The sequence below is a fragment of the Equus asinus genome, chromosome 12 (genome assembly GCF_041296235.1).
Source record: "Equus asinus isolate D_3611 breed Donkey chromosome 12, EquAss-T2T_v2, whole genome shotgun sequence".
NCBI lineage: Eukaryota > Metazoa > Chordata > Mammalia > Perissodactyla > Equidae > Equus > Equus asinus.
In genome coordinates, this window is record NC_091801.1 from 48,470,041 (window position 1) to 48,483,618 (window position 13,578).

Consider the following 13,578-nt stretch of genomic DNA (forward strand, 5'->3'; position numbering starts at 1 on the left):
CTGCAATTATACTTTTTTTAAAAAATTGAAGTAAAATTCACATAACATAAAAGTAACTATTTTAAGAGTGTACAATTTAATGGCCTTAGTACAGTCACAATATTGTGCAACCACCACCTCTAGCTAGTTCCAAAACATTTCATCACTTCCGAAGGAAATTCTGTGCCCGTTAAGCAGTCCCTGCTCATTCTCCCTTCTTCCAGCTCCTGGCAACTGCTGATCTGCTTTCTGTCTGTGATTTACCTGTTCTGGGTGGTTTATATAAATGGATCACAGAGTATGGACAGTTTGTGTTTGGCTTCTTTGACTTAGCCTAATGTGTTCAAGGTTCACCCATGGTGTAGCGTGTGAGTGCTTCATTTCTCTTTGTGGCTGAATAATATTCCTCTGTCTGGATGCACCACATTTTGTTTATCCATTCATCTATTGATAGACATTTGGGTCATTTCCTCCTTTGGCTATTGTGAATAGTCCTGCTGTGAACATTCCTGTACAGGTTTTTGTTTGCACACCTGTTTTCACTTCCTTTTGGTGTATACCTAGGGGTGGAATTGCTGGGTCATATGCTAATTCTATGTTTAGCTTTTTGAGGATTGTATTATACTTTTTATAGTGTACCCAAGAAGCTTCTTTTATGCAAATTGACTTTTAAGACTCATTCTGTTTTTAATTGAATGGTTCTTGCTGATGTATTGTTTTATAAGAAGATGAGGAGGTTTTGTCTGGTTTTGCCATACATATTGTTACATAAAATATCCATTTTTGAAATTTCACTATTCTTTTTCATGAATCCCATATTTTTTCTTGCTTTTCTATCTAAGAAACAGCAGCTTTTTTTTCTTTAACGTAAACCTCTGTGCTTATTTTGTTTCTGTCTTCCATTAACCATATTCCTCTCTTCCTCTCCAGGAATCTTATATGTTAAGTTTCCCTGCATATACTTATTTACTCCCTGGCAACACATCATCTCTTTTCAGCTGCTTCTTCCTTCCTCTCTGCTGGTAATACAAGTTTTGCTTGAAAATTCTTTTTTCTAAAGCTTCTTTTCTTCTACAGTTGTGGGTGGTCATACATTATTTTTCAAATTTATTTTTTATACTAAAATATGTGAGATTTGGTTATCATAACTAAAGATCACTATTGAAATTTCAGTTTAAGAAACTGTAGGGAAAGTATGTGTATTATATTTGACTCTATATGAATATAAAAATTTTCACACAAAAAGTACTACTGAGTTAACTAACTCGAATGAATTCTACTAATTACAGTAAACCTTCTCGTCTTGGGGATCATCCTTTTTAAACTGGATTCATCCCAAAGACGTAATTCAATTTTGGTTTTAAATCTAAGTATGATATTTTTGTATGTTTAAAATGGTGAGAAAGTCATAATCGGGGGCCTTAATGTGAATGTTATGACGGCTGTTAGTAAATATCATAGATGCAGGAGCCCTCGTAGTAGACGCAGTATCCTGTTCCTTCATCTGTATGCACATGAAAACAAATAAGTGGAATTTTAGAGATGAAAAAACACACAAGGTAGCAGTATCTTAACTACATGGAAGTGTTTGAGGAAAACGCAGTATTCCATGTGAAAGCTAGGCCCTCATCAGTTAGCAGCTCGTCATGTACACCTGTCTTATTGTACGGTTTGGACATAGAAATTCTAAAGTACTTCTGATGATTCTCAAGAGTAGTACATTATCACTTTAGTAACTGTATGAAATGTTGTGTGGGACATTTCCTCTAGGCCTCCTAAATTTTAGTTTTATATTTCTCTTTTTCAAAAATTAAAATTTTATTGCAGGGCCAGTGCTGTGGTGGTGAAGTTTGAATGTTCCTCTTCAGCAGCCTAGGGTTCATGATTGCGGATCTGGGGTGCGGACCTACACACCAGGCCTCATGCCGTGCTGTGGCAACATCCTACAACAAAATAGAAGAAGATTAGCACAGATGTTAGCTAAGCAATAGCCTTCCTCAAGTGCAGAGAGGGAGATTGGCAACAGATGTTAGCTCAGGGTCAATCTTCCTCACACACCCACAAAAATTTATTGCATATACATTAAAAATGCTTTTTAAACCAAATGTCCTCTAATTTTTTGCTTTGATACAGAAAGGATCTAAAGTTACATAGTTTTTGCTAACTTTTAAAAGTTTGTTTGAAGACAGTTTATGTGGACAGCAAATAGCCCAAGATTGTGTATTCCTCAGGGAAATACACAAAGGCTGAGCATTTTTAAGTCTTCCTCTTTTTTTTTTGTGAGGAAGATTGGTCCTGAGCTAACGTGTGTTGTCAATCTTCCTCTTTTTGCTTGAGGAGGATTGTCCCTGAGCTAAAATCTGTGCCAGTCTTCCTCTACTTTGTATGTGGGTCACGCCACAGCATGCCTGATGAGTGGTGTGTAGGTCCACACCCAGCATCCAAAGCCACGAACCTCAGGCCACCAAAGCGTAGCGCATGAACTTAACCACTACACCACTGAGCCAGCCCCCTAAGTCTTACTCTTGATGTGACCTTCATATTATAAAAGGGTAAACTGCATGATCAATAAGTGAAAATTCATTTTCTTTTTAGAATAACAAGAATTTTAATAGATCTGGACGGACCAAGCTGGCGGGAGAAGCTGTCACCCATTCCTGCTGTGCCCGCTTCTGCGCAATTGCGAGCTTGGCGGCCTGCCGCAGAGACATCCCCAGACCAAGAGGGAGACTCCAGCAACCATCACCAACCATGTGTCACAGGTAGAGGAAGCCTACACTCATTTCTTCTGAGGGTTATCTTGAGCCGTGTGGATATTTTCACAGTAAAGCAGAAGGATAAGAGCATAAACTCAAGTATCAGACCTGGGTTTAAGTTAAGACCTTGTTCTTCCTCTTTCTAACTACAGAGTCTTAAAAGTTGCCTCACACCTCCAGTGTCCTAGTGTATGTGAAAGGGGGAAATATGAACAACTATCTCATGGAGTTGTTCTGAGGAACAGATAGAGATATACACATAAAATATTAGCACATGTGCTGACTGTGTAAGCTTATAGTAGCCCCTTAATAAAGGTTAAATTAGCATTACTATTAAGAAGAAAAAGAATTAAGTAGCATATAGTTCTCTACTACACCATGTCTGTGGCAAGGCTAGCGAAGTAATATTGATGTGTTTGAAATAATAAAACAAAATAAAACTCTACAACATAAATATCTAGCAGGTACTTCCTTCCATCTTATGTCATGGTTGTTAACAGATCTGCGTTCCCACAGTGCCTCCCTCCTTACTTCATGCAGAGTATTTAGTAAATGTGACTTCACTCTTGCTTTCTGCTTTAAAGGCAGCTGAGGCCCCATTTCTCCTGCCTGTTTGAGAACTCCATGTGTGTCCCTAGATTGAGCTTCATCTTGCTGGCACCCTGAGGTTCCTGAGCCGTGATATTCCAGTGGCTAGTGTTGCACCCTCATCCTCTGCATTGCCTAGAAAGATGCGGGGAACATCTGCCAACACTTCTAGATGATTTAGCAGTCCTAGGCAAATCATGGAGATCTCTAGTTTTCTCGGGTCTGTTATTAATAGGGCCTGGCACAAAGCATTTGCTCAATAAAGGGTAGTTATTTATTATTAACAGAGTGTATCTACTAACCATACTATAGATATATGATAGCAAATCCTAAGCACAAGTATAATCAGCTCTTTTTGTTCATTTTTGTATACTAGTTATTAGTAAGAATGGAAAGCAAAGGTTTAAAAACATTGGGAGAAGAAAAGCTTGAGGAAAGTTTTTCAGCAAATTGAGGGAAAAAAATCCTATGTAATATTCTAGTTTAGGGCTTCTATATAACAGGATGTATAGGGAGAGTCATTTGGCCCTATTGGTGTGAGATCTTTTGAAACATGAAACATTAGGCAAAAATATTCTGTGATTTGAAATAAAAGATTAGAAATTACTGTTTCATGCCATTTGTGCAGAGGGACAAATAAGATTATTGTTTACCTTTCAAGTTTATACTATAAATTCAGTACATCTATCAAGGTTTTTAAATCGCAGAATTTAAAGGTATATTTTAAATTTTAAGTTATGGATTTTTATTTTATATCAAGTTACTCTGTAGGGTAAAGTTATTGCATAGATTCAGAACTTTAAATTTTAACACTTTGTATGTGTTAGGACACTTTGATTACAGGTCACAGAAATTCTGTTGACTTCAACTGTGAGGAATGGTTTTGGCTCATGTGACTGCAAGGCCCCAGGCAGGCTCTGAAATCACGGCTCATCAGCTCAAGCTCTGGCCAGAAAGAGTAGAAGCACAGCAGTGTCAAGTTGCATATCTGCACCTATCAATGTCCAGAGGGAGACATCACAGCTTTTGGTGGCGTTAAGAATGAGGAAATATGTTGCCCTGAAGCCCTAGCTTTGTTCTCCTGTTATTCTGTTGCCTTGAATTCTGTTGATACTTATTCTCATTATTCTAATGGGTCATGTGCCCATTCCTGAGCCAATCTCCATGATGAAGAAGTGCCATGCCCTGATCAGTGGGGTCACCTTCGCCTGAACACATGGGCTGAATGAATATCGAGGTACCCTTAAGAAGGGGGAAATGGATCCCGAGCTGGGACTCAGCCATGATAACTGCAAGATGATAGGTAATGGTAATAGAATGGCAACAGAAAACCCAGCCCTTAGTGGCTTAAACAATAAAAAGGTTGTTTAATGGTTTCTATTGTGGAAAAGTCCACGGGTGGAGTAGCTGCAGGGATGGCTGGATTCAGGATCAGAGATTCTTCCTTAACTGTCCATCTTGGCTTCTCTCCTGCTCTGTTGGCCCCATTCTTAGAACTCTTCCCTTGTACCACAGGGTGACGCAGTAGCTCCTTTTGTCACCCTCATATTCCATGGGAAAGAGCAAGACTTATCTTACCAGAAGCTGCCACAAAATCTTATTGTAGCACATTGGCTCTTGTAGGCCCCTCCAGGAACAATTAGATTATTGTGGCCAAGGGAATATAATGTGCTGATTAATAACAAAGATACCCCAAATGGCAGGGCTAGAGTGGGGTTCGCTTTACCTACACCACAAGAACTGAGAGTGGAGGAGGTGTGATTCTCCAAGGAAATTTGGGGTGCTGTACAGATGTCTACTTCAGGCTTTAACAGGTGTGTTTGTTCTTCATTCATGGAATAGTTATTAACCCAAACCACTGTAGATATTTGTATCTCCAGCAGAGAAAAGAAGGCATGCCAGAATGATAGCATGACTTGTATTTTATCTTCTAGTTTGAAAAAACATTGTCATAATTATATAATCATTTTTTACTTATAGCCAATTTATCTTTTTAATTTGTGTACAAAGGTTTGTTCCATTTAGACTTTGGCTCTGCATGGTCAAATTAATTTGCAATAGTAGGTTTATTTACAGATGTACTTAAGGTTTTGTAGAGTTACTTATATGAATACTTCCTCTTTTTTCTTTTTTGGGTCCCATAGATGAAAAAATGTTTAAAACTCTTAAAGAAGAAGGAAATCAATATGTAAAGGACAAAAACTATGAAGATGCCCTTAGCAAATACAGTGAATGTTTAAAGATTAACAACAAGGAATGTGCCATTTATACAAACAGGCAAGTTCTTTGTAACTATGTATTTCTTATGTTAATATTTTTGATTAAAAAATATAGATGAATTAATTGCCAAAGTTCTTTTCTAGGGTTCTGAGAATTTATATAGCAAATTGTCCTAGGTGAGTGTTTTTCAAAGAGCGGCCATAGGAGTTCCGAAGAGGTTGAAAACCTGAGTGTGGTGGGCCGGGGTCTGATGTGCCCAGTGCCGGGCGTGCCTTGGCTGGTGCTGCTCTCACACTTCCCGGCCGGCCGTCTGGCCCCACTGCAGCCAGCCACTCGTGAGCAGTGTCCTCCGTGGTTGGAGCGGGAATCAGTTGCCTTTCAAACAAGAGTTTTCAGTGCCTTTTTTCTCTTGAAGTGTTGAGGGACGGGACCAGCATCTTTTAGTGTGCAGTAGGGGAGGGCAGATTGTTCTAGAGTGCCGCTCAGATTACCACATTTACCACATTATGGTAAAAGACAGTTATCTGGAAGGTGGTGATTTGGGGATTTTTAGGGAGTGGGTAGAGTCTGGGGTGGCAAGGAAGAGTAAGGTACAGTTCCTAAAGAGCACGGACTCACAGCGCAAGTTTTCCCAGCTGTTTCAGATGAAGTCTTTTTAACTTAACCTCTCACCACTTTGTTTTTGTACATGTTTTCTTCTTTGGGCAACCTTTTTGCCAAAAATTTTGTCACTAAATCCAGCAGGTGTTTTTCCACCCTTCTCTGGTTCAGCCTCCGTGGCATTGGGCATTAATGTCCGCTCCGATCTCCCTGGAGCCCTCCCCCGACCTTGGCTGCAGTGCCAACAGCTCACTGGCCTGGGTTTCCTCTTCTCCCTCTGCAGGCTTTTCTTTTCCTGGTATTCGCCAGATGCTAAAGGTTTAGATCCCTTTTCTGCTCTGTATGCTCTCTGGGCCATTTCATCCTCTCTCCGGCTCCATTTACCACCTTTCACTTGTATGCCTTAAACTTCTGTCTCTGAACTCCACACCTGAGCACGGCCCTCCCTTCTGCACTCACGATGGGTTATCATCCCTGACTGCTGCCTCCCTCCCCTGTCCGTCAGCAGGCTCTGAGCTCCTACCTTCTGAGTTCTTCTTCAGCGTGAGCCTTTCTCTCCACCTTCACTGTCAGCCCCTGCTCTGGGCCACCACCGATTTTTCCTGGATATCTGCAGCACCCTCCACGGTGTCCCTGCACAGTCTGTTCCCTCCTGTCTCATCTCCAAGTTGTAGCTAGAGTGATCGTTCTTAAATGTGAACATGTCAGGCCCTGTTCAAAGACCCAGCAGAGGACTTCCTTTATGCTCAGGATAAAGCTGGGCCTCCTTGCCATGATTTACAAGGCCCTTCACAATCTGACCTGCCCACTCTTCCAGTCTCATCCCTGTGCTCCAGCACTTTTCTTAGTCCATCAAGAGTACCGTGTTCTCTCTCACTGTAGGACTTTGTACATGCTGTTCCCTTGGCCTCCACTCTCCCATCCCGTCTACATCTTAACTCTCAGCTTAATGCCTTCCCGTTGGATAATTCTCATTTCGTACTCTGAGCTTCAACTTAAATGTCACTTCTTCCAAGAAGTCTCCTCCTCCGACCTCTGCCCCACCAGATCTGATGAGATTCTCAGCTGTGTGCTCCTAGAGCATCCTGGACAGATTTTATTGTGTTGCTTTTTTGTGTGTTTGAGGAAGATTGTCGCTGAGCTAACGTCTGTGCCAGTCTTCCTCTGTTTTATGTGGGACGCTGCCACAGTGTGGCCTGACGAGCAGTGCTAGGTCTGTGCCTGGGATCCGAACCTGGGAACCCCAGCCCACCGAAGTGGAGTGTGTGAACTTAACCACTTTGCCACTGGGCTGGCCCCTTGTGTTGCTTGTTTTGTCTGTCTCTTCTACTAGACTGCAGCCTCCTTGAGGGCTGGGACTGTATTTTGTTTGTGGTTGTATCCCCAGTGCCATAACTACATGTATTACAAGAAAATGCCATAATCCCATAATCGTTGTAAAATGTTAGGTTTCAACTGAACAAGTGTGGTATAAAAACACATGTTGAGCTATATTCTGATTTTTATTAGCTGTCTAGATTTTCAGATGTGTTGTCCTTACCTTTTGTAATACTGAGTTCCATTACATTACACCAGAGCTCTCTGTTACTTGAAGCTGGGCCAGTTTGAAGAGGCAAAGCAGGACTGTGATCAGGCGCTCCAAATAGACAACAGGAATGTGAAAGCGTGCTATAGACGAGCCCTTGCTCATAAAGGACTCAAGGTGAGGAAATGGTCATTTTAATATGTAAGTTTCAGCTCTGAACAAATCATGTGGTTTTCATGAACATAAATCTTGGGATCATAGGGGGCCCAGCCCGTGGCACAGCGGTTACGTTTGCACATTCTGCTTCAGCAGCCCATGGTTCGCTGGTTTGGATCCCAGGTGTGGACCTATGCTCCACTTGTCAAGCCATGCTGTGGCAGGCATCCCACATATAAAGTAGAGGAAGACGGGCACAGATGTTAGCTCAGGGCCAGTCTTCCTCAGCAAAAAGAGGAGGATTGGCAGCAGATACCAGCTTAGGGCTAATCTTCCTCAAAAAAAAAAAAAAAAAAATCTGAGGATCATGGAATGGGAATGAGATTATCCTGGAATTTAATCCTAGTTCCATACTAATCAGTCCTAAACTTTAGAATAGGCCTTATATTTCCCCTAACTATAATGTGGAGCTAGATAATTTCTAAGATTCCTTTCGGCTCAAAAATGATGATTGCCTGATTTTCTCAGGAGTGTTGTTATTTAAAATAGGCCCACTTTAAGGGACAGGAAGGTGTGTTGCTTAGTTATTGAAGGCCACCAGCAGTGTCACTGGATTCCTCCAGCAAAGGACTGGGGTTGTGGATGGGGTGGGGGGAAGCATCAGAATGGAAAACAGGGTTACCCAATGAAAGTTGGTAGAGACATATCAGAGATTGGGAAGCTTATGGTGATTTGGTCCTTAAACTGGCTGGTGGTCAGTGTGAGACTATAGAATGACATTCTTCTCTAAGAAAATTACGCTATTATTTTCAAAGAAAGTATCATATAAGTGCACTTTTCTTTATGCTAATTCTTCTGCGTGGAAAACTTGAGTTTCTACTTTTGTAGAAAATAACATCACAAGGAAAAATCAGAACATACTGGGAAATGGCATTTCCTGAAACGATATTTTTTAAAAATCAATTTGAGGGCCAGCGTGGTAGTGTAGTGTTTAAGTTCGCGCCGCTCAACTTCAGCGGGCCAGGGTTTGTGGATTCAGATCCAAGGCGTGGAGCTATGCACTGCTCATCAAGCCATGCTGGGGCAGCATCCCATATACGAAATAGAGGAAGATTGGCACAGATGTTAGCTCAGTGACAAACTTCCTCAAGCAAAAAAAGAGGAAGATTGGCAACAGATGTTAGCTCAGGACTAGTCTTCCTTATGCACACATAAAAAATCAATTTGATTAAGTTCTAATACAGTGAAACTCACACATTGTAAGTGTGCAGGTCATTGACTGTTTTTTCTCTTCAAAGATTTTTTTTATTGAGATATAATTGACATATAACATTGTATTAGTTTCATGTGTACAACATAATGATTTGATATAAGTATATATTGCAAAATGGTCACCACAGTATATCTAGTTAACATCTATCACCACACATAGTTAACAAATTTTTTTCTTGTGATGAGAACTTTTAAGATCTACTCTTAGCAACTTTCAAGTAATACAGTACAGTATTGTTAACTATAATCACCATGCTGTACATTACATCATCATGACTTATTTATTTTATAACTGGAAGTTTGTACCTTTTAATCCCCTTGACCCATTTCCCCATCTTGCACCCCCCACCTCACCTCTGGCAACCACTCATCTGTTCTCTGTATCTGAGTTTAGTTTTTTATTTTTTAGATTCCACATATAAGTGAGATCATATGGTAGTTGTCTTTCTCTGTCTGACTTATTTCACTTAGCATAATACCCTCAAGGTCTTATCCATGTTGTCACAAATGGCAGGATTTCCTTCTTTGTTTATGACTGAATAACATTCCATTGTATATATGTAGACCACATTTTCTTTGTCCATTCATTCATCAGTGGACACTTAGGTTGTTTCCATGTCTTGACTATTGTAAATAATGCTTCAATAAACATGAGGGTGCATATACCTTTTTGAGTTAGTGGTTTTGTTTCCTTCAGATAAATACCCAGAAGTGAAATTGCTGGATTATATGGTAGTTCTAGTTTTAATTTTTTGAGGAATCTCCATATTGCTTTCCATACTGGCTGCACCAATTTACATTCCCACCAACAGTGCACAACAGTTCCCTTTTCTCCACATTCTCACCAACGCTTATCTTTTGTCTTTTTGATGATAGCCGTTCTAACGGGTGTGGTGGTATCTCATTGTGGTTTTGATTTCCATTTCCCTGATGATTAGTGATGTTGAGCATCTTTTCATGTATCTGTTGGCCATCCGTCTGTCTTCTTTGGAAAAATGTCTGTTCAGTTCCTCTGCCCATTTTTTAATTGGGTTGTTTGTGTTTTTTGCTATTGAGTTGTATGACTTCTTTACATATTTTGGATAGTAACCCCTTATCAGATACATGAGTTGAAAATATTTTCTCCCATTCAGCAGGTTGCCTTTTCATTTTTTTGATGATTGCCTTTGCTGTGCAGAAAATTTTTAGTTTGATGTACACTTGTTTATTTTTGGTTTTGTTGCCTTTGCTTTTGGTGTCAAATGCAAAAATTCATCACTAAGACCAAGGTCAAGGAGCTTACTGCCTATGTTTTCATCTAGAAGTTATATGGTTTCAAGTCTTTTGTTCAAGTCTTTAATTGATTTTGAGTTGATTTTTGTATATGGTGTTAGATAGTGGTCCAGTTTCATTCTTTTGCATTTGGCTGTTCAGTTTTTGCAACACCATTTATTGAAAAGACTATCTTTCCCTCATTGAGAATTTTTGGCTTCTTTGTCATAAAATAGATGACCATAAATGTGTTGGTTTATTTCTTGGCTCTATTCTGTTTCATTGATCTGTGTATCTGTTTTATAACAGTACTGTACTATTTTGATTACTGTAGCTTTGTAATGTAGTTTGAAATCATGAAGTGTGATGCCTCCAGCTTTGTTCTTCTTTTTCAAGATTGCTTTGGCTATTCAGGGTGTTTTGTGGTTCCATACCAATTTTAGGATTGTTTGTTCTATTTCTGTGAAAAATACCATTGAAATTTTGATAGGGATTGCATTGAATCTGTAGATTGCTTTGGGTAGTATGGATGTTTTAATGGTGTTAATTCTTCCCATCCGTGAACATGGAACATCTTTCCATTCATTTATGTCTTCTTCAGTTTCTTTCTTCAGTGTCTTGTAACTTTCAGTGTACAGATCTTTCACCTCCTTGGTTAAATTAATCCAAGGTATTTTATTCTTTGTGTGTGTGTGTGTGTGTGTGAGGAAGATTTGGCCTGAGCTAACATCCATTGCCAAGCCTCCTTTTTTTTGCTTGAGAAAGACTAGCCCTGAGCTAACATCTGTGCCAGTCTTCCTCTACTTTGTATGTGGGTTGCCACCACAGCATGGCTGATGAGTGGAGTAGGTCTGCACCCCGGATCCAAACCTGCAAACTGTGAGCCACCAAAGTGAAGTGCATGGAACTTTAACCACTTGGCCATGGGGCCGGCCTGGTGTTTTATTCTTTTTGATGCAATTGTGAATGGGATTGTTTTCTTAATTTGGTCATTAACTATTGAATAATGTATATCCCCATGTAGTCACCACCCCAATCAAGATAAAGAACATTTTCATCTCTCCAGAAAGTTCCCCAATGTCTATTGCCCTTAATCTCCCTCTTTCTACCCCAGCCCCAGGCAATCAGTCATCTAATTTCTGTCACTATAGATTAATTTTGCTTCTTTTTGACATCAACGTAAATATCATCATATAGAATGTACTCTACTCTTTGGCTTCTTTTGCTCAGCATAGCATCTGATTCATCCATATTGTGTGAATATCAGGAATTATTCCTTCTCATTGCTGAGTTGTATGAATATACCACAATTCGTTTTACATATTCACCAATTAATGACATTTAGGTGTTTCCAGTTTGGGGTTGTTATGAATAAAGCTGCTATGACATTCTTGTGCACATTTTTTATGGACTTGTTCATGAACTGGTACAGCTGGAGGCCAGGTGTGGATGGCAATGGGGATAGAGAGAGATGGCCTGGGAGGCCATGCTGTGGAGGCTAGGCTTGATCCTGAAGGTGATGGGAGCCCACAAAGGGTGGTAAAGGGTGGCATGATGGATCAGATTTGGGAACAATGTAGAAGGTGGATCAGAGAGGAAGGTCCAGCGTGGAGTAGGGAGATTGGTGAGAGGCCGCTAAGGTGAGAAGCAGATGCCTGAGAGAAGGTAGTGACAGAGGGAAGAGGGAAGGTGTATTAGTTTGCTGGGACTGCTGTAGCAGTAGCACACATGAGGGCTTAAACAACAGAAATTTATTTTCTCATGGTTCTGAAGGCTAGACGCCTGAGATTAAGGTGTTGGCAGCTTCCTTCTGAGGCCTGTGAGGAAATGTGTTCTGGGCCCGTCTCCTTGGCTTGAGGATGACTGTCTTCTCCCTGTGTCTTCACTTCATCTTCCCTCTGTACTTGTGTGTCCAAATATCCTCTTTTTATGAGGACACTAGTCATATTGGATTAGGGCCCACCCACATTTTGACTTGATTACCCCTTTAAAGACTAGCTCCAAACATGGTTACTTCTGAAATACTATGTGTTAGGAGTGCATCATACGCGTTTTCAGGGGGACACAATTCAGCCCATAACAGAAGGTGAGGGATTAATTGAAGGTTGTTTGAGGGTAAAGTTGACAGGACATACTGAGCAGTAAAATATGTGGGGGAAGAAACAAAGGGGCTACCTCCCAGGTTTGTGGTTTGGGTAACTGAGTGGTGAAGTGTGATAATGGAGGGTGAACAGGAGGGAGAGGTTTGAGTGGGGAGAGGGATAGTTTGCTTTTGACCTTACCGAGTTTGAGATAGTTCTTTTAATGATGCCCATCACTGGCAGGGAAATATCTAAAAATATATTTTGGAAAACCTAGGTTTTGTTGGGAGAGGGCAGTGATGTTTTTGCATAGGATCTAAATGAGTATGATCTGTGTGCATTGAGTGATCAGGCTTTTCTAGATCCTAGATCTCCTGAGGTTGCAGTAGAGCCACACCTGTACAGATGCTGAGATATGATCCCCAGGTCCGTGGAGCCATGCTGCTGCCCACCCTCCCTCTCTCCTGTCCCAGTTTGTTGAATTGTCAGATGAAGAGGGTGATAGGTCAAGGTGCAGAAGGGGCTCGAGTGCAGGAGTTGTGTCTGCATAGAACTAGAGTGCACCACCCTCCTGGTGTGTGAATGCGTTCATCCACCCGGGAGCTCCCCAGCTGCACTGTATTCACAGTGCTGGTGCAACCTGCCCCTGCCTCTTTTTATTGGTTAGCAACACACTCATTTGTAAACCTCACGTAAAGATTTCCTAGATGGTGTGTGGCACCATGAATTAAAACAGGTTTCTTCAAACTTTACTTACACTTTTTGAGCTTAATGGTTTTGGATACAGAAGGGTAGACATGCATGACTCGAGTTTATGTATGGCCAGACTCTTAGAGCCAGTTGACATTATACTGGCTGCCTGACTGTTTGAACTTGTTTACCTGACTGAAAGTCAGAAGGTGTACATAATGAAAGACCAGAATTTTATACTTCCTTGGAATGAATTCTAGACATTGTATTATGATGCAGAAAAATCATCCCAAATTTGAGTAATCCTATCCCACTAGATTATGAGGCTGGCAGCTTGTCTTTCTGGTTTGGCTTCTTACAGCTTGATTTATGTATCCTGTGGTTTGAATTGTGTGCCAAGTGAATTTAATTTCAGAATCTTCAGAGGCTACAGCTGCTCATGCAGTGTGTCAGAACTCAC

General features: G+C 40.7%; 1 protein-coding gene across 3 annotated transcripts in view; it reads left to right on the forward strand.

Annotated features, from left to right (window-relative positions):
- Window positions 1-13,578, forward strand: part of SPAG1 (sperm associated antigen 1) — a 91,484-nt gene that overhangs the window by 58,083 nt on the left and 19,823 nt on the right. For all 3 annotated transcript variants that reach the window (XM_044743895.2, XM_070481403.1, XM_070481404.1), the window contains 3 exons: window positions 2,575-2,741; window positions 5,468-5,600; window positions 7,719-7,845. In XM_044743895.2, coding sequence (XP_044599830.2) covers window positions 2,575-2,741; window positions 5,468-5,600; window positions 7,719-7,845 — 427 coding nt within the window. The remainder of the gene's footprint in view (window positions 1-2,574; window positions 2,742-5,467; window positions 5,601-7,718; window positions 7,846-13,578) is intronic.